The sequence below is a fragment of the Lissotriton helveticus genome, chromosome 5_1 (genome assembly GCF_964261635.1).
Source record: "Lissotriton helveticus chromosome 5_1, aLisHel1.1, whole genome shotgun sequence".
NCBI classification, from domain to species: Eukaryota; Metazoa; Chordata; class Amphibia; order Caudata; family Salamandridae; genus Lissotriton; species Lissotriton helveticus.
Window position 1 is genome coordinate 134,700,884 of NC_136065.1, and position 26,763 is coordinate 134,727,646.

The following is a 26,763-nucleotide window of genomic DNA, read 5'->3' on the forward strand; positions in this document are numbered from 1 at the left end:
GGTTTAGCATCTGCCTCTGCGGTATTTCAGAGAGTCATGGAAAAGATTTTTGGAGACATGAATGATGTTTTATGCTTTCAGGATGATGTCTTGATTGTGGGGAAAGAATGTGCACCATGATACGATTCTGAATGAGGTGTTGAAAAGTATGGATGACATTGGATTGACTATAATGAAAAAAGGATAGGGTAACATATCTTGGACATGAAATTTGCAAAGATGGTATTAAGCGTAGGAGAGTAGGGTCTGCTTTCCTATGGTCATCCAAATTTTTGCTTTTTGCTTCACTGGTTTTCGACTTAATGTGGCTGTGGGCCTGCTAATCAAACCCACAGCCCTGCTGTTCTCTCTCTAAATTTCACACCATGTACTTTAGGTACATCACCAATTGGGATTTGGGTCACTCATATGAGTCCCTGTACAGTGTACCATAGGTACCCAGGGCATAGGTGCACCCAAGGCCTACCAGGGGCTGCAGCATATCTTTTGCCACCCCTGGCTGGCCATCCAAACTGACACAACTGGCTAATCACTCAGCTGGGGCAAGGTCGTGTAATCACCCCTTGCTTAGGTGTAGTATTCCTATACCTACCATTATATATAGACACATATGCACCTATAAGTTACTCCTATGGCAGGCCTTAATCTGTGAGATGGTGCTCTAGCATGAGCTGAGCCTGTCTGCAGCTTTCGGAACCATGCCCTTATAGCTGTTCTATGATATAGCCATACCATATACTCTTAAGTGCATTATAATCCTTGCGGTTATTGCTAACTTTGGTTTGGCTTGATCACAACATGTCGTGTAAGGTGTCATACGCTTTGGAACACTACCCCCTCGCCAGTTCTGGCGACGGGGGTAGCATTCCACCCTTCTAGAGGGAAAAGACATGTTGTTCCTACTAATCCCGGTTAAAGTTAACCAGAGCCTCAGCATCACAAAATGGATGCTGCTGCCACAGACACAAGTCTGACCTCCTGCTGCTGGGAGTCCTTCCAGCGAGGGAGGCTTGGACAATAGGTTTCCTGTCTTGGGAGGTGCTAGCACCACCCCAGACAGGCTATAGTTTATTGGGGCAGGGAGGGCTGAATGAAATGAGACACTGCCTGGGGCACACAAGGTGTCCCATGCATAGTCCACTTCAAACCGGTGCTGGGGCACTCCAGCCCCGGCGTGAAACTGAACAAAGGGAAAGGGGTGTAACCACCCCCTTCCTGGGTCCCACCCATAGGAGGGACCTAGCAGGTAATCCAGCCCCTAAATTTGGTATATAGGTAGGAGCTGAGTCCCAAGACTTTAGATTTATCCTGACTGAAACTCTGAAACGAAACTCTGGACCTTCGACGATATACTGCAAGAAGACGACTGAAGAATCTCCCTTGTGGTCAAGGAGTGACCACCCTGTGCAAGCAGGCACCATCAAGCGAGCCCGAGCACAGAGCCTGACAAGACCCGGACTTCCAGACTTCCAACAGCCCGATCCACAGTCACAGCAGAGCTGAGACCTGTGGAGGCGACGTGGGACCAGCCATCTTGGAAAGCCAGGGAATTGCTTTCCGTGCAACTTCTGAGGCACCCTCGAGGTTGTGCATTGGGGATTGAGAAGCCCCAGCCCAGAGCACCAACTGCACCGAAGATCAGCCCTCCACACTCCACGAGTTTTGCTTGGGGCCCTTCTGCATTTTCCTGCTCGACGCGTCTGTCCGCTCACCTGCCCGTTGGCTAGCGGCCTCTGTGACGACGAACCTTCGAATTTACAACGCTGGTCTGGTTGCTCCAGACTGGCGCCTGCTTCTCTGAAAAGGAGAAGCCCATCAGACCTTGCTGGTCTGATTAAGAAGCCATCTTCGATTCCTGCGTGGGTTGCCTTTGCCAAGACTTGTTGACTCCAATCCGGAAGCCGACACCGCCGACAGCGAAGCCTTCGTGGGACAGTCCGTATCCAGCTCCTGGTCGTCGTTGACACCTCCTGGTCCACGTGGCTGCAGAGACAAGCTTCACGACATCACCTGATTGCTTCGCGACATCGCCTGGTTCCTTCCTGGTCACTGGCTAGTGACCCAGACTCTGTCCCCTCTGCTTTCAGGTACTCTTCATCCTCGATCCGCCCTTGGATCCACCCGGACACTTCTCTCCTGGTCGCCTGCAGCATCTTTCTCCAAGGCTCCATAGGAATCCGCGACGAAACCCGACACACTTTGACACCTATGCACCCGCTTCCTGTGGGTGAGGTAACGCGAGTATTTCGGTACTCCTGTGGGTATTGACTATCCTAGTGTCCTAGTTTCAAGTAGCTTTTCCCTAGTCCATCCGGAAGTGTCCTAAAAGAACTAGTTTCCAATTCTTTCGTTCCCATTCCAACTCTATGGTAACTTGCGTGCGTATAAAGACACTTCACGCGCATCCCGTGGGCCTCCTGCTCCCTATCCTTTGGTAGTACAGCGTAGCCCCAGAGAATCTCCAGGCCCTAGGCCTTTCCTTTGTTCATGAAGTGGTTCTTATATCACTATTTTAGTATATGGTTCGAAGTGCCCCTAGGGCATTACTGTATTTTGTGCAACTTATTGTATTATAATTAAGTATCTTGTTATGTGCTTGTGCCTCTGACCTCATAAAGAGTTCAGAGGATTGGGTTAGAAATAAATACATATATATGTTGATATACAACCTGTGTGGTGTCCCTTCACTTGGTATTAAAGGGGTTACATATGGTGAAACAGCTGGCTTCACATGCCCTCTTGAGTTTAGCCTAAGACTGCTTTGTCCATGCTACCACTAGGATAGCTGGTCTATAAGGTTGACTTTACAACCATCACCATAAGGGTTGTTTGGACTGGTGCAAGGTGCTCACTAGAATAGTGAACATCATATACCAGGCCAACTTCTCACATTAAGCCTAAAAAATGTATCATTGTTGCAGTCAGAGACTCTCCCATCCCGAAAAATAAGGATTAACTTAAGTCATTCTTAGGACTTGCGGAATATTGCTCAAAATTGGTCAAAGGTTTTACAGAAATTGTTGAACTATTGAGTTTGCAGATGAAGAAATGAGTTATCTCTTCTTGGAATGGTGGTTCTGATAAGGCATTCAAAAATATAAAAAAAAGTATCATTAGTGATCCTACTCTTGGCCATTTTAACGTTAAGGATAGAACATTTGTTACAACTGATACAAGTGCAATAGGGATTGGAGCTGTTTTGACTCAGTTGAGCAATGGTGATGAAAAGATCATTGGATTTGCTTTCAGAAGATTACAAGATGCAGAATTATCATATTCTGTAATAGATAGGGAAGCCTTAGGGTGTTGTTGGGGATCAAGCACTTTAAGTACTTTGTATGGGGTCTTCCTTTTAATGTGCAAACTGATCATAAACCGTTAGTTCATCTTTTCAAAGGAGGTAGAGGGTTAGAAGGAAATGTTACCCCTACAATTTCAAGATGGATTTTATCTGTTCTCGATTTCAATTTTGTTGTTGAATATGTTAAGGGTCTCAAGAATGTGGCAGCGGACGATCTATCAAGGATGCCAATTGAGGGTGTGGAAAATATTATGGATGACATGATTGATGTAGTACATGATGTTAAAAGAGTTGAACATGCTTTTAGCAAGGAAGAATGGACAAGGGCAATGTCAAACGATGACATTCTGCAAGAAGTGATTACGTGTGTTTCTCATGGGTGGCATCAAAACAATATTGAAGATGTTAAACTCAGAAGTTTCTACCATGTTGAGGCCGAATTGAGTGTATGTGAAGGAAAATTGTTGAGAAGATATCAATTTGTACCACCAGTAAGTTTGAGAGGGAAAATTATAAATATTGCTCATGAGGGACACTTTATCAGAAACATGACTAAGAGAAGGGTTCGACAGTCGTATTGGTGGCCTGGAATGGATAGAGAGATTGAAGATGCGGTAAGAGAATGTTATGCTTGTGCTCAAGCGGAGAAAACAAAAGTTATAAGGCAACCTCCACTGGTATGTACATCTTTTCCTAAACGTCCATGGGAAAGAGTGCCAATTGATTTCTAGGGCCAATTGCTAAGCTTGGTTCTCGCAGTAGGTTTTTGATGGTCATTGTTGACTACCATTCCAAGTGGTTTATAGTAGAGAGCACAGAATTTATAAATACTCAAAAGGTTGTTGATTTTATGGAAAGAGTGTTTATGAATTAAGGGATTCCTAAGACACTGGTGTCAGATAATGGTGTTCAGCTGGTGTCGAGAGAAATGCAGGAATTTCTTTCTAAATTTGGGATTATTCATGAGAGAGTTGCTTTGTTTAGGCCACAAGCCAATGGTTTGGTGGAACAAATTAACAGACTAATTATGGACAATATCCAGTTGTCCCTAGCTAATGGATTATCATGGCGTGATAAATTGAAAAAATTTGGTGTGGTCTTATAGCATTACACCACATTCGATAACAGGAGTTTCTCCATTTATATATTTGAAAGAATGTGAACCTGGTTTCAAAGAGGTTCCCTGTTGGTTGAAAGTGAAAGATTGTGTGTGGGTTGACAGAAGTGCGGTCGAAGATAAAGTATTTAAAATGCAAACTGAGTCTGCTAAGTATTATAATGGAAAGAAGGGTGTGAAGGAAATTGAATTTGAAATTGGTGACTGGGTGACCGTAAAACGTGGTGGTGTAGCTACAAAGGGTGATAGCAAATTTTCTTCACCGATACAAGTGAAGTCTGGAAAAAGAAATGTTATTCTTTCTGATGGATCAGCCAGGAGTACTGGAAACATATGTAAATGTCATGCTCCAGGACACGTTTCTGAAAAATTATATTTTTGGAATGTAAAGATGGAAATTTTATTATATCCATTTAAGTTTATTTTTATATGTAAAAATGTATACATTTTTGTTTAATATATATTAAGTAAGGAGATGTGTAGAGTTGATACTTCTGCATGTCATCATTAGAATGTTAGTCATGTTGCTAGGATGGAATGTTAGCTATTGATTATAGGAGTTAGTCTGTGAGCAGTGAAGCTGTGCCGGAGGTATCTACCTTTACTCTCCAATATAGCAATTTATCTTTCATCAAATTGACTGGAAATTGGATCTTTTCAAAGGGTCCATACAAGACAGCAAGTATATAAAAACAACACATACATACCCCAGATGTAAACCTTGAACTCTCACTTTAAAAACTGGAAGAGTGATAATAGGGTAAACAGCCTGATTTTGATAGCGAACAGCACTATCAATGGCAGTCAGGTGAGGCTAGCGATTAAAAACAAGCAAGCGGATAGACAATCACCGTGTGAATTATCTGCTTTTAGATGTACATTAAAATTGCCTCTTATTGTGAAGATTTTGGGTGAAAACAATAGAATGATGGGTGTTTGTAGGTCTTTTTTTTAATTTTTATTAGAACAAGTTTTATTGACATTTTTATAAAAGAAAAGCATATGCAACATAAAAAACATAAAAGAATAATAAAAAACAATATAAAAAAGATATACTGTGACGTTCTAGTGAGATTCAGATCGAAAGAAAAACAGTATAAACGGGGAAAAAGAATATAAGGAATGATGTAAAAGCATGCATTGATCACTATGTAAGTCTGGGTGAACTATAGCAAGGAAAAATCAAACGATTTATGGGACCTGGGGCAATGAGTGGCCACTCTGGAAAAAACTGGTGACACAAGAGAAATGGACCTGGACGATTTGGACCACCAAAGCGAATTACGCACAAAAATGTAGAATTGCAAATTCACCTGGAAGATCTCGAAAACAAATCACGGCAATCAAACATTAGAATTAAAGGAGTCCCACTCCAGGCAGATTCGGGGAATGTAGAGAACTACGTGATCTGTCTATTCCGCCATAACGTACCAGAGTTTGCAGAGAAAGAAATTATCTTAGATCGCTCACACAGGGCCAGCCTCCCATCCAAGTGCCCAGGGGCGCCTCAAGACATCCTGACTTGCATGCCCCACTATCGCCAAAAGTGGGGCCACAATGTCTGCAATGTGAGATCGGTGCTCGATCACATTCGATGGAACGAAGGTGTAGCTGCTCCAGGACCGGTCCACCATCACGTTGCAATGCTGTCGGGCACTTAAGCTGGCCACCCAGTTTCTACGAGAGAACAGGGTCAGATACAAATGGGAGCACCCCTTGCAGTTCATCTTCACCTGGAAGGAGTAGTTTCTGTCCTGTAACTCCAGTTCTGTAGTAGGGGTATCTCTGTTATAGTCATAATCTAGTGAATAGTCCCGCCCATGTGCGTGGACCCCGGAGCAATCAAAAATAATCTCTTACAGTGTCAAAAAATGCAGAAAATGCATAGACACTTAAGAGAGAATTTAAAGACAGATAATGCAGCCAAAAAGGCTACACTGTCCAGTACTTCAACTAGAAATTCCACCATAAAATCCACAAAACAGCAAAGCCTGTACAGATTTCCCTTGCTTAACAGCAAAATCCCTCAGGAATGATAGAGAGAAGAACCTGGACAGACAAGCCCCATAGGCTGCCATTATGTGGCTTAATTAGGATACTGTGCCTTTAAGGAACCTTCCAGAACCTTCTCTCAGTATCCCAGAATGCATTGCAGGTCCAACTTAGCCTCAGTTCTTTTTGAAGGCGCAGAAAACGCCAGACCTGTAGCATTATGATCATGAACAACACTCCACCGGGGAGGCGGGAGGGCGCTTATGACTATAACAGAGATACCCCTACTACAGAACTGGAGTTACAGGACAGAAACTACTCCTTCTGTAGTAGGGGATCTCTGTGTATAGTCATAATCTAGTGAATAGAATGGCAAGCCCATCCCCACACCAAGCGGCGGTGGAGAATAAAATAACGCCACTACTGTGCGAACAGATTCCGCAGCGAAGCCTGCCCAACCTGAGCGTCTGCCCTGGCATCAGTGTCCAGGCAGTAATGCTTAGCAAAGGTATGGACCGACTTCCAAGTGGCCGCCTTGCAGATCTCTGCAATGGGAACATTACGGAGCATAGCTGTCGTAGCAGCTTTGCCCCTGGTGGAATGAGCCTTAGGCTTACCTCCTAAGGTCTTATTAGCTTTGTAGTAACACAACTGTATGCAGGACACAATCCACCTCGAGATGGACTGTTTAGAGGTAGCAAGACCTGTCCTGACTGAGCCATAATTGACGAACAATTGGTCTGACCTACGAATATCTTTAGTCTTATCAAGATAAAACTTCAGCACCCTCCGCACATCCAGGGAATGTAAAGACCTTTCCGCCGGAGATGAAGGATTCTGAAAGAACGTAGGCAAAGTGATAGTCTGATTGATATGAAAATCAGAAACAACCTTGGGAAGAAACTTAGGGTGAGTACGCATAACAACTTTAGCATTATGAAATACAGTATAAGGTTCCTGGCAACACAATGCCTGAATCTCACTCACCCTGCGGGCCGATGTAATGGCCACGAGGAACGCCGCCTTCCAGGACAGGTGCTGCAACGAAGCCTTATGAATGGGTTCAAAAGGCTCCTTCATCAATCTGGACAGCACCACATTCAAGTCCCATGAAGGCGAAGGAAGCCTGACAGGAGGGAACACTTTCTTCAAGCCTTCCAAAAAATCTTTGATCACAGGGATCTGGAAAAAGGAAGTCTGTGAAGGGCCTTTCCTGTAGGCAGTCAAAGCAGCCAGATGAACCTTAATGGAATGGACATTAAGGCCCGACTGCGCTAGATGAAGCAGATATGGAAGGATGACATCTTCCTTGCATGACGTAGGGTCATAGTTCTTAGACTTGCACCAGATGCAAAACCTCTTCCACTTGTAAGCATAGGAAGTCCTAGTGGAAGGTCGGTTAGCCTCCTTCAGTATGCCCATACAATCCTCTGGGAGATTCAGATGGCCATATTGCACTATTTCAGGAGCCATGCCGCCAAACTCAAAGACGAGAGGTTGGGGTGCACCATCCGCCCCCCGAACTTCGTGAGAAGGTCCGGCCTGCACGGCAGCTTCATGTGAGGAAGGAGAGATCGGTGAAGTAGGTCCGTGAACCACCACTGTCTGGGCCATTCCGGGGCAATCAGAATCATCCTCGCCCTGGATTGAGACAGCTTGATGAGAACCGCCGGAATCAGGGGAATTGGTGGAAAAGCGTACAGAAAGCTGTTCGACCAGTTGATCCATAACGCGTTCCCCAGCGTCCCCGGCTGGTAGTACCTGGAGGCGAAGCCTCGGCATTTGCTGTTTTCGGCGGTGGCAAACAGATCTACGTCTGGAGTTCCCCACCTTGCGAAGACTTCTCCTAGTACTTCGTCGTTTATGACCCATTCGTGGTTTTCCTGCACGATTCTGCTCAGTTCGTCTGCCTGAACATTCTGCACACCTGGCAGATGGGTGGCCGTTATCGACAGTCCTCGAGCCAGAAGCCAGTGCCAGATCGCCTGCGCCTCCTGCGACAGAGTGCGCGATCTCGAGCCCCCCTGCTTGTTGAGGTAATACATCGTTGTCGTGTTGTCCGTCTGAACAAGCAGAGAGTTGGTCTGAAAGGACGGATGAAAGGCCTTCAGTGCCAAGTGAACAGCTCTCAGTTCCAGGAAATTGATGTGGTACGTGGACTCCGTCGGGGACCACGTCCCTTGAATCTGCAGGTCTCCGGAATGCGCCCCCCAACCTTGGAGAGACGCATCCGTCACGATGGTCTGTGTGGGAATGTCCTTGTGGAAGGGAACGCCTCTGAGGAGATTCTCCTTCGAGCACCACCACTTCAGAGACTGAAGAGCATGTAGAGACAGTCGTATCCTGTCGTCCCAAGAACCTCTCCTCTGGTCCCACTGATCCTCCAAGCACTCCTGCAGAGGTCTCATCTGTAGCCGTGCGTGTGGAGTGAGAAAGATGCAAGAGGCCATCGATCCCAGTAGAGAAGACACCGTCCTCACAGTCGTAGACGGAGTTTCCATGAGAGCCTGAGCCTTCCGAACGAGTGATAAACGTCGCTCTTCCGAAGGAGACACGCTTGCTGACAGCGTATCGATGGAGGCCCCCCAAGTACTGGATGCACTGTACCGGAATCGGGACCGACTTGGACATGTTGATGTGCAACCCCAGCTTGTTCAAGAGAACGCACGTCTTCTGGAAGTGTGCTTGAGCTTCCGAGAAGGAGGAGGCTTTGATCAACCAATCGTCCAGGTACGGGTAGACAAACACCTTGTTCTTCCTCAGGTGCGCCGCTACCACTGCCATACATTTTGAGAATGTCCTGGGTGCAGACTTCAGTCCGAAGGGTAGCACCGTGTATTGATAATGATTGGTGCCGACTTGAAAGCGCAGAAATTTCCTGTGTTTGCATGCAATGGGCACGTGGAAGTATGCGTCCTGTAGATCTATGGCACACATCCAATCTCCTCGTTGCAGCTGAGGGTAGATCTGATGCAACGACAGCATGCGAAACTTTTCTCTGCGAATCCACTTGTTTGCCTGTCGCAAATCCAGAATGGGCCTGAACTCGTTTTTGTCCTTCTTGCGGACAAGAAAGAACCGAGAGTAAAGACCTCTTCCTCTTTGAGACAGAGGTACGTCTTCGATCGCCCTTTTCCTTAGCAGAATGTCCGCCTCCGCCTGAAGCTCGCGCAGTTGATACTGCGAGCTGACGGGAGGAATCGATGGAGGAGGGCTGGTGAAACGTAGACTGTATCCATTGCAAACAATATTCAGCACCCACTTGTCCTGAGTAATTTTTCTCCACTCTGCCAGAAAAAATTTAACGCTTCCCCCCACCGGAGCGGGTAACGGACGAGGGGGAAGTAACAGCTCAGGGACGGGACCCGGCCGGGCCCTTGGTCGCGGTAGAGGACTGTTGACGACCTCTACCACCCTGTCGCTTCTGGAAGGGCCGCCTGTACTGCTGCTGCTGCTGCTGCTGTTGATGTTGTCCAGCAGACTGCCCCCTTCCACGACCCTGCGACCCAAACCGACGTTGGTACTGTCGGAAGGGTTTCTTTTCCTTGGGCTTCTCCAAGCCCACTGCCGTCAGGGTCTCCGCTTCGGCCTTCATCCTGGCCATCTCATCATCCGCGTGTTTCCCGAAGAGGGTATCTCCGGAAAACGGGAGATTCGCCACGCGTTGCTGTGCTTCCGGTTTCAAGGACGTCAACCTGAGCCAAGCGTGGCGTCTCTGGTGAATCCCGTGGCAATATCCGTGCGCGGACAGCAATGAGATGTCCGCTGCGGCGCCGATGGCCTGATTAGAGACCAGCATCCCCTCCTTGACGATCTCCACAAAGTCCTCCTTGCGGTCTCGAGGGACAAGGTCTGCGAACTGCTCCATCGAGTCCCACAGGGACCGGTCGTAACGTCCCAGCAAAGCCGAGTCACTGGCAGCCTTCATGGACGAGGCGGATGTCCCACACGCCTTGCGACCAGCAGAATCGATCCAACGGCTCTCCTTGTCCGGAGGCACCGTGGACGCAGGGGAGGTGGCATGAAGCTTCCGTGCAGCAGTCACGATGACCGAATCCGGTACCGGGTCCTTCCTCAAGAAGGCTGGGTCTGAGTCCGGAGCCCTGTACTTTTTTAGGATCCTGGAAGGTACAGACTTCACCGTTGCCGGCGTCAGGAATAGCTGTTCGGCGGGCTCAAGGAGCCCCGGCACCAGAGGTAACAGGGGGCGAGACAAGTGCCTTTTGTGTAATGTCTCAAATATCACCGAGGTAGAAGCCGTAGGTGCTTCAACCTCAATGCCCAACTTCGCCGCTCCACGCAGGAGAACCTCCTGAAATGTGCTTATATCGTCTATCGGAGACACCCTAGTCTCCGGCGAATCGGACAGCGTGGGCGAGTAGGAACGGGTCCCAGATGGAGAACGTGACCTGGACCGACGTCTCTTGTGATGACGCCTGGATCGTGAGGAAGATCCACGGCCACTCCTTGATCTGTCCCGTCTCCCCGAGCGAGACCTAGACCTCTTGGGCCTCGGGCGCTCCTTCGGCCTCCCAGGGTCAGGAGTCCTAGGCTTCTTAGGAGTCTTCTTCGGAGGCGTCGGAAACTTAGGCATCGACACCGCCCTCGGTTGGACCGGGGGTGGAGGAGCAACCGGACGCGGTTTCTGCGGAGCCGGCTTCGGAGGTGGGGTAGGGGCCTTCGGAGGCGGGCCCTTCGGCACAGCAGGCCGCGGAGGAGGCGTAGAAGGCTTCATCGGAGTATCCACCCCGGAATGCGCCGTTCCCGGCGAGCCACCATCTCTTCCGGAGCGTGGGGAGCCCCCCACAGTCCTGGGCCTGTCCTTAGGACCTCCAGACGTTGAAGACCGGTGTCCAGACGACGACCGATGTCCCCTCGACGTCGAACGGTCCTTCGGCGTCGACCGAATCACACTTCTCGACGTCGAACCGTGTCTCCGTCTCGACGTCGACCCCGACCAGATCGACGAGCCACGGAACCTCGACGACGGGCGATGGTGCCTCGACGGCGACCTCGACCTCTTCGCCGGCCTCGACGTCGACTTCTTGGATCGCTTCGACGTCGACACTTTGGACCTTCTCGACGTCGACCTCTCTGACCTTCTCGACGTCGATCTCCTAGACCGTCTCGACGTCGGTCTTTTGGAATGCTTCGACGTCGACCTCTTCGGCGCCGGAGACGCCTTCCGTCTCGACGGCGACCTCGACGACGAGGATCCCCTCGACGACGATGTCCTCGACGGCGAACGGCGGTGTCGCCTCGACGGCGAGCGCCGACGCCGGGCCCTCCGATGTCGACCACTCGACGCCGACAGCGACGACGAGGATATCGACACCGGCTTCGACGGCGGCCGGAACACGTTCCTCGACGTCGACGGGCGACGTTTTCTCGACCCAGAGCCCTGGGGAGACCTGGAACTGGCCGTTGACCGTCCCCTCGACGTCGTGGTCAGCGCAACTGACCCAGACGGAGACCTTGGGCGAGGGCTGGTCTTCCTGCCCCTGGGGAGCCCCCCAGAGGCCTCAGCATGGGTAGAAGGAGCCCCTCCTGACCCACCTCGTGCCTTCAACTTTCTCTCCTCAAGTCCCTGAAGCCTGATCTTCTTCCTCTCCTTCAGGGTCCTTCCAGAGAAGCTTCTGCAGATCACACACTCCTCAGGAATGTGGGAAGAGGGAAGGCAGAGAATACAGACCTCATGGGAGTCTGACCTGGCCTTCTTTCTTGAGCACTCAGGGCATTTGTCGAATAATGCAGGCATTATGGACAAAAAAGAGTGCAGAAACACAGAAAGAAAGTCACCAAAGTACTTTAAAAGTACCAAAAATCGAAATCAGTGTAAAACACTAACAAAAAACCCTTGAAAAGGGAGAGCTCAATGCTCCAGGGTCCTGCTTGCAGGAGCCGGAAAAAAGAACTGAGGCTAAGTTGGACCTGCAATGCATTCTGGGATACTGAGAGAAGGTTCTGGAAGGTTCCTTAAAGGCACAGTATCCTAATTAAGCCACATAATGGCAGCCTATGGGGCTTGTCTGTCCAGGTTCTTCTCTCTATCATTCCTGAGGGATTTTGCTGTTAAGCAAGGGAAATCTGTACAGGCTTTGCTGTTTTGTGGATTTTATGGTGGAATTTCTAGTTGAAGTACTGGACAGTGTAGCCTTTTTGGCTGCATTATCTGTCTTTAAATTCTCTCTTAAGTGTCTATGCATTTTCTGCATTTTTTGACACTGTAAGAGATTATTTTTGATTGCTCCGGGGTCCACGCACATGGGCGGGACTATTCACTAGATTATGACTATACACAGAGATCCCCTACTACAGAACAATGTGACACACATAATCCGCAACATGGAAGCGGCCCAATCAGTCCTGGGCTTGCAAGCCCTGCAGGAGAAGGGCGCATGCTCGAAGCCATGGAGCCCGCCGACCTAAACGCGTGCGACGGAGCACACTCATCTACCAGTGTGGAAGAAAACAGATAAGGCCATGGCGGCAGTGAGCCGTCAAGAGAGAATGGCTTTGCTCATTAGCTGCAACACCAGGGACCCTCATCAGACAAAGATATCTTTCAAGGGGCTGGCTGAGGGACTATTCACAACCAGTAGTACTGATTGTGGCACCCACGCTGTTTGTGGCTCCCCCAAACAAGCAACCGGGGCCTGGATGCCTTAGCCCCTCACACCAAATCACCCGGCACAGGCGGAACTCCAACCCCTCCCCGAAACCAGCAATGGCTCATTCAGTGACATGAGCCTCTAACACCTAATGATTCATGTTCCCAAAAGGGGAATGACTGAGGTTCACAGTTTTGTTTACAATCCCACATCCCTTGTTCGGTGACCCACCTGCTTGGCGACCTTCTTTACACAGTGATACTGTCTTACCAGTCAAAGGGGAGTCGTTGGTAGCCGACCCTCTCTCTTCACCACTGGCACACCCTCCTATGGTGGTACACAGTTAAAATTCTAAGCCTAAATGTTTGTGGACCCAATGCCTGGGTAAAGTGGCTAGCGCTCTTCTCTGTGCTTAGAGACTCCAACTGTGACATCTGCCTTATACAAGGAACAAACCTCCTCAAGGGGATTGGAAAACACAAGCAATCCTGCTGGTGTGACGCTCATACTTCTCCGAACCAGAGAAAAAGGCAGGAGTGGCGATCTTATTTGCAACCCACTTCCAGGGTCAAGTCCTCCAGACACAGGCAGAGCTGCTGGGCAGACCTCTATCGCAGATTTCTAGTGAACGAACACACTTTTACATTTGCCAACATTTATGCCCCTAATGTTCACCAGGAGGACTTCATCCTAAATGCCATAGAACAGGTGCTGACTACCCATGATGCAAACACACTGACAGGGTCAGGGTGAGACTTTAACCCATACTCACTCCTAGACCAGTCAACACACAAGATGGGGCAAACTGGCATACACGTCAACAGACCACCATTGGCTAGGGGAAATAGGACTGGTAGACGTGTGGCGTGTAGACAACCCTACCGCTAACGACTGGGCCCACTAAACCTATGCAAGGATAAACTATTTCCTGACATCGCTTGGGAAACACTTCAAATTCAAGTATTACATCCGGGATGGTAGTCTCCTATTCAGGCATCATGATCACCACATTATCAGCAAAGAGGCTAGTTAATGTAAACCAAAATTGCCCCCTTTATGTTTTGGTTCTACTTAACCTTCTTTGAAAATAGGCAGCTGTCGAATTTAGTGCCCTTGCATTCTAAATATTAAACCTACATGCTGACATTTTCAAGAACAGTTACCTCTCCATTACTTCCCGGAACGATTCCAGTATACATTCCAGTCAGGAACTGTGTGATAGGCTGGCTAATTTTTTTCTGAATAAAGTTGAGACTATTTTCTCAATGGGTTGGTGGTCTCAGTGGTAGGGAGGTCTTGAATTCATCCTCTACCCTATGCCCTTCACTGGATGAGTTTACCCCCTTATCGGTGGAAACCACTTATAAATTACTGTTGGCCGCTCGATCAGGCTCCCCGGACGATCCCTGCCCAGTGGCAGTGGCTCAGCTTGGCGCTTGGCCTAATTCACGTGTTCTCACATCTATCTTCAATATGATGTTGGGAACTGGTCAATTTCCTAAACCTTGGAAGGTGGCTTCGGTTTTACCCCTCCGAAAAAAATCCAATCTTGATCCTAAAGACCCAAACAGTTTTCGTCCTATATTGCGTCTTCCTCTGCCAGCAAAACTGATAGAGAAGGCCATCAACATACAGCTGAGTGCTTTTCTTCGTGAGACCAATGTCCTGGATCCCACACAATACGGCTTCAGAGAGGGACATAGCATGTAGTCAGCCCTCTTTAAAAAGACTGAGGAAATCAGGAAGACCATGGACAGGGGTGGCAAAGCGGCCCTTGTCCTGCTGGATTTGTCCGCGGCCTTTGATACGGTCCATCACGACCTTTTGATGGACCGGCTAATGACTTGTGGGGTCCAAAATAAAGCGTGGAAACTCCTTCAATCGTTCCTCTCAGACCAAGTTCAGGTGGTGCCTCTAGGTGATTACCAATCGAAACCATTTGTGCTGCCTTCCGGGGTCCCACAGGGGTCCTCGCTTAGTCCGACGTTATTTAACGTATACGTCTCGTCTTTGGCTCCACTCATTACTGGTTTTGATCTCACAACCTATGCTGATGACACCCAAATTGTGGTGTCTCTCATAACTGGACAGGAACTTGGGACTGAGAGACGTTTTCAGGACTGCATGGAAGCAGTAGGCAAATGGATGGGGGACAACTGTTTAAACTTGAACTCTGATAAGACAGAGGTGATTTTATTTGGTAATGACCATCACTTTTGGACGCCCAACTGGTGGCCACCATCGATGGGCTCTCTTCCTACACCTAAGAAGAAGGCCAAGAACCTGGGTGTAATTATGGACGATAAACTCAACTTTGGAGACCAAATTAACGCAGTTTCATCAAAAGCAGCATTTGTTATTAAAACAATAAAAAATATTCTGCCCTATTTGCCGTCAGGTAGTCAACAGACCGTAGTTACGGCTCTGGTTTTATCAAAGCTTGACTACTGCAACGGCCTTTATTTAAACATCCAGGAACGTTTTATGAATAAGCTCCAGATGTTGCAAAATGCTGCAGCTAGGCTGCTCACTGGTACACCAATGTTCGCCTCAATTTCCGGAGGTATAAAAAAACGTAATTGGCTTACCGTGAGAAACAGGGTTTGTTTCAAGGCACTGTGTACGGTCTATAAGGCTCTTCATGGTACCGGACCAGAATTCCTAATAAAACAATTGACATGGTATGCACCTTAAAGGAATCTCCGCTCTTCTAGAGCCAAGTTGTCTACCGTGCCAGTCATCAAAAAGGCCACTTGGGGAGGTAGAAGCTTCGTTCTAGGGGCAACGAAGGCTTGGAATGACCTTCCCGTTTATCTCAGACAGTCTACTGATCTAACATCTTTCAGGAAGGGCCTGAAGACTTGGCTGTTTGACAAATAGTTTGGTGCAGACTTTCACACCTCCTCGCTTTCCTCACGCCTTCTGTTGGTATTTGTGTATTTGTAAAGGTAACAAGCGCCAGGACACCTCAGGGTAATCGTGCGCTATATAAGTTATCATAACATAACTTATACTGAGAACCCTCCACCCCCACAATTCTCCAACTACTTTAAGTTACAGACCTTCCCTTTTTACTACAAACTACCAACTGCATAGCCAAAGCTATGTACTGTAGCATACATGTCTTAAAGTTGAATAGGCCCACTCTTCTATCTTCGAAGCTGCTGTGCACAGCCTCTACTCCTTTGTTCAAATTACCACAAACTTCTTCAATCTGACAATTTATCTCAGGATCAGGCCTACAAACCCAGATTCCAAGCTTACTGAAGCAGTAAACAAAAGAAATCCTTGGCATCTTAACCTAATGCATACATTTCTTTAAATAACCATGTAATCTGTTTTTGGTAAATAAAAGAATAAGTTAAAGTGTGTGTGTTTTTTTTAAATGTTTTTAAAGTGGTCCGACAAAAACACAATGAAAATAAAATCTCGTTAAACAAGTTAAAATTGATCAATGCAGCAAAATCAAATTCAAATCAGTTGTCGGGTCTATCAATTACATTTATATTCATCCCAAAATGCACTTATTTTATGAAGGCATTTTCCATCTCTCACAGATTTCCCTGAAAACTCAGTGTTGTCTCTCTCTGGTTTACCAACAACTGAAAAACCAACTGATGGCATTGTGGTTGCTGTACTTGTCAAACGACTAATCTAAAGCTGCATTCCGTCGGCATCAGCCAAACCAACAGGTGGCATTAATTCAAAATACAAAACCTCACTCACATGCATTCACACAAATCCCTTCTCAATGACTGCTAACTGGAAACTCGATCCAATCCAAGGGTGTGTGCACATCTTTAAAGAACAGAATGCCAACCATCAACGACGTCACACAACTTCAAGTGCCAATATGCCAAGCAACGTGAATCCTGCTGGCTTTGCTCAAGATGTCAGTGAAGTAAACATCTTTATTTTCATCTTTGGGAAAATATTAAATTAGAATAAATTAATCACCAGGATATGGCGACTCTGCAGCTTCGGTGACAACAGCACAAACTGACAGCTTGTCAATGGCTTGGTCCATCTACCAATAAAAAACGGCTGGTGAAGCAATAACAAGTGCCGCAGCTGCTCACGCAGGAATTACATTTTGTAAGTTCTCATTTACGCATTGCAATAACTAAGCACTCCCCTGCTCTACGATGATTTAAGACGAAATATGTCATATCTAGCAAACATGTAGGGACTACATGCAGCAAAATAAGGCACATTTCACAAGTAGAAATAACAAAGACGTCTGTTGCTTATGCACTAAAGTAATTTCATAGTTAACATTTAACATATAGCAGTAGTGATGGCCTAATTTTGACATGCAACTGAGGAAGGTCTTCGAGTATAACTCACCAGTAGCAAAGTCCAAGGGTTCTACCAGCCATGTAGTAATTTAATATACTGGAACTCACATGAAGCAATAAATTTGGCCTCAGCAAGTAATTTTGTAGATTAACTACAGCTCAATGTAGTTTAGCAGCTTCTAAATCATGTGAAGCAATAACTAAGGATTGAGGACCAATGCAGTTAACGGTGCAGGATTTTTAATTCAACTGTAAGAAAACTGCAGCCACTGTTGCAGAGGCCCAAAAATGGTACGTGAGAAACTATCTGCAGCTTAGGAGGCTGCAACTCACATGTCACAATAATGAAGCCCTCCAGTTAGGGTGACCAGGCGTCCCCGTTTTGCCATGACGGTCCCAGTTTTTAACCAGCTGTCCCAGCAAATTTCAAGAAATGTAGCTCATGTCCCCGTTTTTAAAGAGGGTCGACTGAAAACGGTGGGAGTTGTTTTTTATGTTTTACAAAGCAGGGATAATTAGCAATTGTTTCAAGAAAGCAATTTAATTAACAGGCAAGCTACTGGGTTTAAAAATTTAATTTTATGTATGTTCTTACTGCCTGTTCTGTAATTCTCTGCTGAGGAGCGCTCTCATTCTGATGTAAAAGTGTAGTCCTTCGTCTATTTGTGTGAAATGTCCCGGTTTTTGGCTTTAAAATTCCGGTCACCCTACCTCCAGTGGCAATGCAGTATTTATTTTCTTAGGTTGCCCCATGACAATAAGTTGGTTATACTCAACCGTCATCAATAATATGGCCCTATTCGGGCCATGCAATAATTTAGGAAGTTATAACCCACCTTTACAATAACTAAGGCCTCTGCTTGTCTTTTAGCAATCTGTAGCTTACATACAGGTCATTTCCACAAATAATGAAAAGCTTTGCCTGACATGCAGTTATTTTTTAGGTTATAATATTCCATTAAAAATGCTCAAGGAAACTGCTGGACATTCAATCCATGGGTTATATATAATCCACCCTTACCAACAAATAAAACGTGTTCATACAATAATTGCTTAGGGAATAATCAACCCTCAACAATAACTGAGATCAACGCTGCCTAATAAGTCATTTGGAAAGCCAGAATGAAAATTGCGTATAATAATCAATCAGTGGCTTCACAGATTTTAAATCAGCCATAGCAACACTAGACACTTGCTGCTCATGTATTAACTTATTTTATTACTGACATTTGCAAGAAGGAAATGCGGCCTCTCGTGTTCATGTAATGATCCCACATATGCTGCTGCTCATACAGTAACTTTGCAGCTTATAATTCACTACTTGCAATAAGGGTGTGGGCTGCCCATGCAGCGAAGGTATTTTGTGGACTGTAATTCACATGTAGCAATAACCGAAATCTGAGCAAGTATTCTTGTAGGTTAATGATTCAGGTGTTGTGTTACGCCTTCCCTGTGCTAAATCGCACAGCAAACATTTCAAAGCAGAGGATAATTGCAAAGCATTACTAAGACATTAAAGACCCTTCTTTATCAAGAATCATTTCTGTCCTTTTAACCTCTCATGTCACACTATCTGATGATTCTTAGCTGGCAAAGCGCGGAGATACCCTTACGGGATTGATTCCAGCGCTATAAAAGAAATTAAATAAAATTAAAATAAATAGACTTTCTAACCATTACCAAGGGTCATCGGGCAACGATCGACGAAAATGTTGCTCTCAAACATGCAAGATGACTGGAGTGAAGAACGGCCAATGCATCTGCAACCAGAAAGAATGAAGTGCTCGAGAACAAAGACTGTTTTCCGGTGACTCCTTACCAAGTCCATAGGCTTTAGCGCAGATCCACTGCAAATTTGCTGCAATTTTGGCCCTGAAAGAGTCATACAACTCCAAGGGGACAATCTCCACGGCGCATTCTGCCAGAGAATCCATGTTTCTTCTCGTGCTTTCGCCGGAAGCACACAAGTCCACGTCCACCATCTAAAAGAAAAGCAATTAACAAATCAGCTCTGATGCACAGTCGTGAAACGCCGCTACACCCAGCATGCTACTTCAGCTCCAACAAAAGGCCTCGACATATTTTGTTCTACATCACCATACTCCACAAAGGCCGTGCAGGGGTTACACGTCGATATCTGACAACACTGTGGCCTACATTTGAAGTTAAAATGTAGCCCACCGCATAAAGAGGGAGATTAAAAAACGTGTCAGCTATTAAACCCGACAGCGCACCTGCCTCGCCTTTAATCCCTTTCAAGGAAGGGAATCAGGGCTGTAAGATCCGCTGCCCGTGTGTTCAGCATCCTGTGAAATGAGATCGAGAGCGCGCAGCACTCCAAAAACATCCTCCGACTGTCAGAGAAAGGGCTGCTTGGCAGCGCCGCCCACTGTGGATGTTCAAGGGTCATAAATCGGCCGCTTTACGGCCAGACCAAGGCAGCTTTGTGCGCACATTGATGCTTTGCAGTGTCAAACACTGGGTATCATTCTTTTTTTGAAATCGAGGTTCACTCCCGTTTCAATAAATAACTCTATAAAAAAACGCCCATGATAAAAAGGTGATTATTACAGACCAGTATCTCTATGCTACTTCTCCTATAATGAAGGCATCATCACAGTTAGCAAGAGAGGGGTGGGGGTGTCGGTGTAAACACCTACGAAATGCCGCCAGGGGCTTCCCCAAGGGCTGTGCATTAAGAATATGAAAGAGCCGGAACAGGGGATGCCTCCATAAAGGGGCGGGGAAGACGTCTGAAAATAACAATTTGCAGTTCGGTGCATAGCAAACTCATTATACATAACATATTAATGCAGGGAGAAAGCAAGCCAGCGTACACCGCGACAGGAGAGCCCTGTCCTGAATGAAGGGGAGGCTGGCCACATCTACAAGAACTCTTTGACTTGCAAACAATGCCATCCGCCCTTGGGTGCCGCCCATCCTTGGGCACTGAGCTAGTGAAATAAGACACGAGGCTACCGGAAGTGAACAGAGAGCGCAGCGCCCACTGTGGATGAGGACAGTCCATGTGTTACCTATAGCAACTGGCAAGTCGTTCACCTCAAGTAAGGTACCACGGGCAAACGAGGCACATTTTCTACCAATGTTGCCGGAATCGATGTAAAGCAGTCACAGCTTCTGCTCGGAGGCACAAGGCAAATCTGAACCCGTCATTCATACTGTGAAGCACTACAAGGTCTCGGGCGCACGCTAGGCCACCAGAGTTTCTGCTGATGTTCTACAGCGTGTCTATGGGCAGCAGAGACTTGGTGTTCACATAGTAAAGGGCCTGGGCAGTACGGACGAGGATTGAACCCATACTCTGCACGCAGTACAAGGTCTGACGTGTACTGGTCACACACACTGTTCATCGTCTGGTCAAATTTGACATGGAATTGGCATACATACAGCTCATACAAGTTAGGGCCCGAGCACTACTGGCATGGAAGGATCATAGGGCGAGCTCATGGACCACTGGGTCTGGACAATATTGACATCATGGACTGGCGATACATGCAGCTCATGCCTTTCTGGCTCTGGACAGTAGCCGTTGCCTGGTCATGCATGCACATCGGGGCATTACTGAGATGGAATGATGATAGGTAAAGCTCCTGTACCACTGGGTCTTGATAATACTGGTGTGGAATGGTCATATATAGTGCTCTCGCACCTCTGGCTAGTACTGCCATGGACTGGCCATGCATGCACCGAATGCACCACTGGGTCTGGGCAGTGGGTTAGTGGAGAAGTGTGGCTCAATGGTTAGAGCGGCAGACCCTGATGCAGAGGTCTGGCCCGGGACCAGGGTTCAATTCCTGCCTTGGCTGGTCTTGGCGGATCTTGGGCTCATAATTCCTTGGACCTGATTTCTCGCCTCGGTGCCTACTCTAAACATGGGTCCCACGCTGCAACTCTGGGCAATAGCTTGCTTAGTCTCCACAACGGCCCCCTACAGCGCTAGGGATGCCTGGTTGCACCCTGGGGATGCCCAGGAGTGGACATCTCACGGGGAAAAACCAGGAAGGGTACCCTAGCGGTATGAGTACAGTGCCAGGACACTCAGGAGTATCAGTGCGCTTTACAAGTACGTCTACATTATATTACAGTACTGACGAGGAATGGTTCAACATACTACTCATGAACTTTAGGGCCTGGGTAGGACTGACGTGGAATGGTCATGTAAACTACTGGTGCACTTCAGGGCTTGGCCAGTACAGACAAGGCTGATCATATATACAACTGATGAACTTCAGGGCTTGGCCAGGACTGACGTGGAATGGTCCTATCTACTACTGATACACTTCAGGGCTTGGCCACTACTGACACAGAATGGTCATATATACTACTGCTGCACTTCTGGGCCTGGCCAGTACCGACGTAAAATGGTCATCTACGTTACTGATTCACTTCAAGGGCTGGCCAGTACTGACATGGAATAGTCACATATACTACTTATGCATTTCAGGGCCTAGCCACTACTGACGCAAAATGCTCATACATATTACTAATGCACTTCAGGGCCTGGCCAGTACAGATGCAGAAGATATATATATATATATATATACACATAGCACAAACATGGACTGGTCAAACATACTGCAAATGTCCTACATGGTCTTGGCAGTACAGGCCAGGACTGGTCATAAATATTGCTCATGCATGCAAAGGACTGAGCAACATAAATGTGAACATGCAACTCGCACTGTTTATCTCTTATCAGTTATGGGGAGTTTAGTGATGATCGAGACGAGCACCATACACATGAACCGGTCATTCATATTGTTCGTCTATGAAGGTGCGTGGGCAATACCAACCTGGACAAGCCATACAGTACACTCTTCCACTCCCGAGAAGCAAAAATTATCGGTTCATGCATACTATTCATACATTAGATGTGAATCAGCCACATTCTGAGCATACTCGGACACCTTATAGCTGACCCAGTCATGCATTACACTATGAGCAGGCGTATGCTACATTCAGCCCATGTCCTAAGGGCTCTTGTGGGTGTTTGTTGTGGTTGCATTTTCAATCCTAATGTAAAACATCCTGGCACGCAAACTACATGTCGATAGTGTATCTAGATACTAGCCTCTCTTATCTTATCTAATATTGTAAGTGAAAAGCTATAACAATGATGAACTGATGGTGGATGGGGCCACATTTGTAGAAAGAAACGTGACATGGTTCTTTTTCAGTCCATTAAGTTGCAACGGAGTAGAAAAGGTGATGGCCTTTCAAATACTTCTGTATCAAGTTAGATTTAAAGGTGACATTTCTATAGGCAAGTTAACTATAGCTCAACTGAGGGGGAAAGACCAGGCATGGATGGTTAGACCTCAGAATTAAGAGCCAGCACGGCTAGTACTCAGGTCAAACCTTCCCAGGAACTAAACTACATCGAGACGTCCTTAATTACCTGATAAATACTACCAATGACCCAGGACCTGCTTACCTTCAGAAGACTACTCAGGACCTGGCTATTCGAGCAGTAGCAGCATTCCCCCCCCCCTCTCCCTCTCCCCCTCCCCCGCTCCCAGCGCCTTGAGACCCCCACGGGTGAGTAGTGCACTTTACAAGTGTTCTGATTGATTGACCAATGTAAGTCCTTAATTTCACCACCAACTTAGGCATTCTTGCCAATTATTACACATTTGTAGACCCAATGAAAGGCCTTTTGCCCCCACCACCTAAGTATACCTTTAATAGAAAGATGCTCCACTGGCTCTTTTTTGCTTGGCATCTTGTTTCCAACTCCCTTTTTTACTTTTACAAACTAAAATATTCTTAGCCAATTAATTCAGCCGAGGTAACTAAGAAGTCAACTGTTGCAATACATTAGGGAAGGCATGGCTTGGCAGTTCGGGCTGGACTGTTCCCATGAGGCACAGGGTCAGACTGATTTGCATATAGCCATGTCTGAACTGGGGTGGCAGAGTGGGCTAAAGAAAGGTGATGGATCAGACCCAGATCTTTTGACTGGGTGTGTTTGATTGGTTCCGATGCTCCGTCCCTCACCACCCCCTTTTATACCGCAATACATTAGTCTATCATAATATACTAGAGGCTGGAATCATGCTGTCCTTCTCACTGTGAGCATACAATCACCCTAGATTCACCTTACTTATCTCAGCCAATGTACTACCCTGGCACCTACGTGGAACTCAATTACTGCCTCAACTTCAATTACCTATACCTTCTGGTCCTTAGAGAACGAATACCACCAATAATTGAGGGACTCGTTCCCTTCTACCACTTAAGTTTTTAAGGCCAATGTCGACCCTAATTGAGTGTGTGATGTCGCCTTTGGCTATTAACCAGGGCCAGTAAAGATACCAGTGTAAAGTCACTACTTGCCTTGGCAGTCGTTATCCTACGTATAATACTCCAATATTACATGTATTACAGGCTCTACGGATTCAGTACAGCCCCACTGTCTTACGGGATCCACAAGAAACCCCAAAAGAAGGGCTTTGTCATTCATTATAACCCAGTTCCAGCTATGACGTTGCTTAAAGAACATCCCTTCCCACAGGCCTGGGATCAATAACCACGAGAAGCAAACCATCAATACAAGACGGGAGGGAGACTCCGGCAAACCCACCTTTCAAGGCTCCTCCTGCAGCAGGGAGGCAGATGAGGGGGGATTCAAAACATAAATAAATAGACAAGGTCAGCTTTGGGGCGTCTTCCGCTCGCCGGGCTAGGGAGGAGGCTGTCGATGTGCGTCTCTCCCCCGGTGTATTCCTTCTCCTCTCCGCCTCCGGGGCCTACATGACACCCGGTCACAAAACGAAAAGCAACACGATCCCAGGTTGAAAAAATAACACCCGTACGATGAAAAAGATAAAAAAAATATACAAAAGAAAAAAAATAGTCAGCAAAATGCAATCCACCAAACGCCAGAATCAGTTGCGGGTCCTCCGTGAATGAATGGCTGCCCCCGGCCGCGGCTGCTCCCGGGATGCCGGGCCAGCGGCGTGTCAGCGCGGCATGGCGCCGGCGCGAGGCCGGGGATGCGGGTGCGGCCTGTCGGCCGCCGGTCTCTCCGGGCGTCCTGTCGTGCGCCGAGCCCCCGGTTTCGACGGCCTGTGTGTGTGTCCCTGCCGCCGCCTCCTCCTCCTCCTCCTGCTGTAGCTGGTGGCTGCTGCCAGTCCGTTGGCGGCGGGGTGGGAGGGGAGGGAGCGGGCCTAAAGTGCGCAGGCGCGGCCTGTGCTCTGAGGAGAAACTCCCGGGGCAACTGTCAACTTGAACCGGGCCCAGAGGCGGGGAGGAGAGCCGGGCGAGAGGAGTGCGCAGGAAACACACACGGGAACACCGGCGGCTGCTGCAACGTAAACAAAATAAAAGGTGTTTATGAAATTACGCTGTGATGCGCGTCAAGTCTACTGACGTATATGAAGGAGCAGAACAATTCAATTTTAGGACCATTCAAAATAAATATATAAACGACGGTAGGTTGTTGATTGCCTTAATGAACTATATCTTGCTCCAAAGCAGTTCAGTAGGGAATTCATTTCTCGCCACAAAAAAAAAATACATGGTGGATGTTCCCAAGAATGTCATAAATGATAACCCGGTATGTCCTGCACCTGCCCACCTAGGTTCTCAGAAATCTCAAATTTCAGAGAATAAATTGTCATGAGAGAGCATTAATTAAGCATCAATGATCACATTACAGGAAGCGGCACAACATGACTTTTGAACCAATGGCATCACAGGCAGTGAAATTACCGGAAGTAACTCCACTCCAGTACCCTTGCAAGTAGTGCATTCAACTTTCACTAGTTTTGACATGTTTACAAATAATAATCTCAAAAGTTGCAAAGCTAATTATGTGCTACACTTAAAAAACCAAAATTCACGAGGTGGTTTAACCTGATATCTGTCAGAGTTTTCCCAATGCATCTCACAACACAATAAATAAAATGCGATTAAAATTAATTCTATTTTTCGCATTTATGAATAACGGAACGGGACTCTCGACAAGCTCTTCAATCAGATATAATAATAATGAAGAAAAGTGCCTATAACGATGGTCGCTAGAATGGCACTAATAACAAACATTTGCAATGCAATAGGTCACGCATTTGTGAGGGTTTAAGCTATTGGTATTGTAAATGGCATTATTTATCTGTTTTGCTAATCAATACATAAATAAAAGGCATTGTCATTTACAGTGCCAGTAGCTCAAACTCTTGCAAATACGAGACCTGTTGAAAGAAGCGGCCGCCATTGTCCCGGTTGCTCGGAAAGTGAAAGCACGCATTGTATTGTGGTATACTTGTATAGCGCAAACCTGTCACCACCAAGGGCATCCTGGCGCTTCGACCCATGATCCAGCAAATTCAGCAGCCTAGCCTGTTCTAGGGAAGAGGTAGGTTTTCAGCGCCTTCCTAAAGGCTAAAAGATCCTCAAGACTTCTCAGGGATATTGGCAGGGAGTTCCAGAGTTTGGCCGCCGCTACTCTGAACGATCGGCCACCCATCCTCACTCTCTGGAAACGCGGAACTATTAGTAGCCTGGATGAAGAGGAGCGTAAGGCTCGGGATGGAAGGTACCAGGCAAACATTCTCCGCAGAGGGATTGGGCCCAGGCCATGGATAGCCCTGAACACAATGCACGCTGCTTTGTAGCGAACGCGTAGATGGACCGGCAACCAGTGGAGTTCCTGTAACGCTGCCGTGGCAGAGCTGTAATAGGGGCGGGAGAGGGCGAGTTTGGCAGCCATATTTTGCACCCTTTGGAGCTTGCCCAGAAGTGTTACCGGGGCCTCCAGAAGTAGTGCGTTACAATAGTCGAGTCGACTTAGGATGGTACTTCGCACTACTTCGGGCCTGGCTTGCTCAGGGAGGAGGGGTAAGACCTTGCGCAGCATGCGGATCAACATCATGCACGTTGAGGTGGTCTTATTTACGTGCAGATCCAGCTGCAGGTTGGGCCCAAAAATGACACCCAGATTACGTGCCGATTGTGCGGCTGACACCGTCTCTGAAAATGACGGGGGCCAAAAATCGTCTGGGAGATCTCGGGGAACTCGGTCGTTAGAGCAGTACAAGACCTCTGTCTTAGTTCCATTGAACTGTAATGAGTTCAAACGGAGCCATTCCGCTGTAGCCTGCATGCACCGGTGGAAGGTCTCCAATGGGACTGCATCCTGTCCCTCCAGTGAAAAGACCAGCTGGGTATCATCCGCATAGTTAAATGCGGAGATCCCAAATGATTTGATGAGCTGGACTAGAGGGCGGAGGTAAATATTAAAGAGTATAGGGCTGATGGCTGAGCCCTGAGGTACTCCTTGTCCTACTCTCCGCTCCTCTGAACTGAAGGGGGGGAGCGAAACCCGTTGCTGACGGTTGTCCAGATAGGAGATTAACCAGTCCCTGGCCTTATCTTTGACCCCGCACTCTTCCAGCCTCGAAATCAAGGTAGGATGGCTGACCG

The 26,763-nt window shown here is 47.3% G+C and overlaps 1 protein-coding gene across 2 annotated transcripts in view; it reads right to left on the reverse strand.

Moving 5' to 3' along the window:
* CAMSAP1 (calmodulin regulated spectrin associated protein 1) overlaps positions 1-24,580 on the reverse strand; it is a 491,735-nt gene extending 467,155 nt beyond the window's left edge. The window contains exons 1-2 of one of the 2 annotated variants that reach the window (XM_078641882.1): positions 23,924-24,580; positions 19,139-19,301 (exon numbers count right to left, since the gene is read on the reverse strand). In XM_078641882.1, coding sequence (XP_078498008.1) covers positions 19,139-19,301 — 163 coding nt within the window. In that variant the 5' untranslated portion in view covers positions 23,924-24,580. The remainder of the gene's footprint in view (positions 1-19,138; positions 19,302-23,923) is intronic. The other variant, XM_078641883.1, reaches the window with a different exon arrangement.
* Between the last annotated feature and the right edge of the window lie 2,183 nt (positions 24,581-26,763).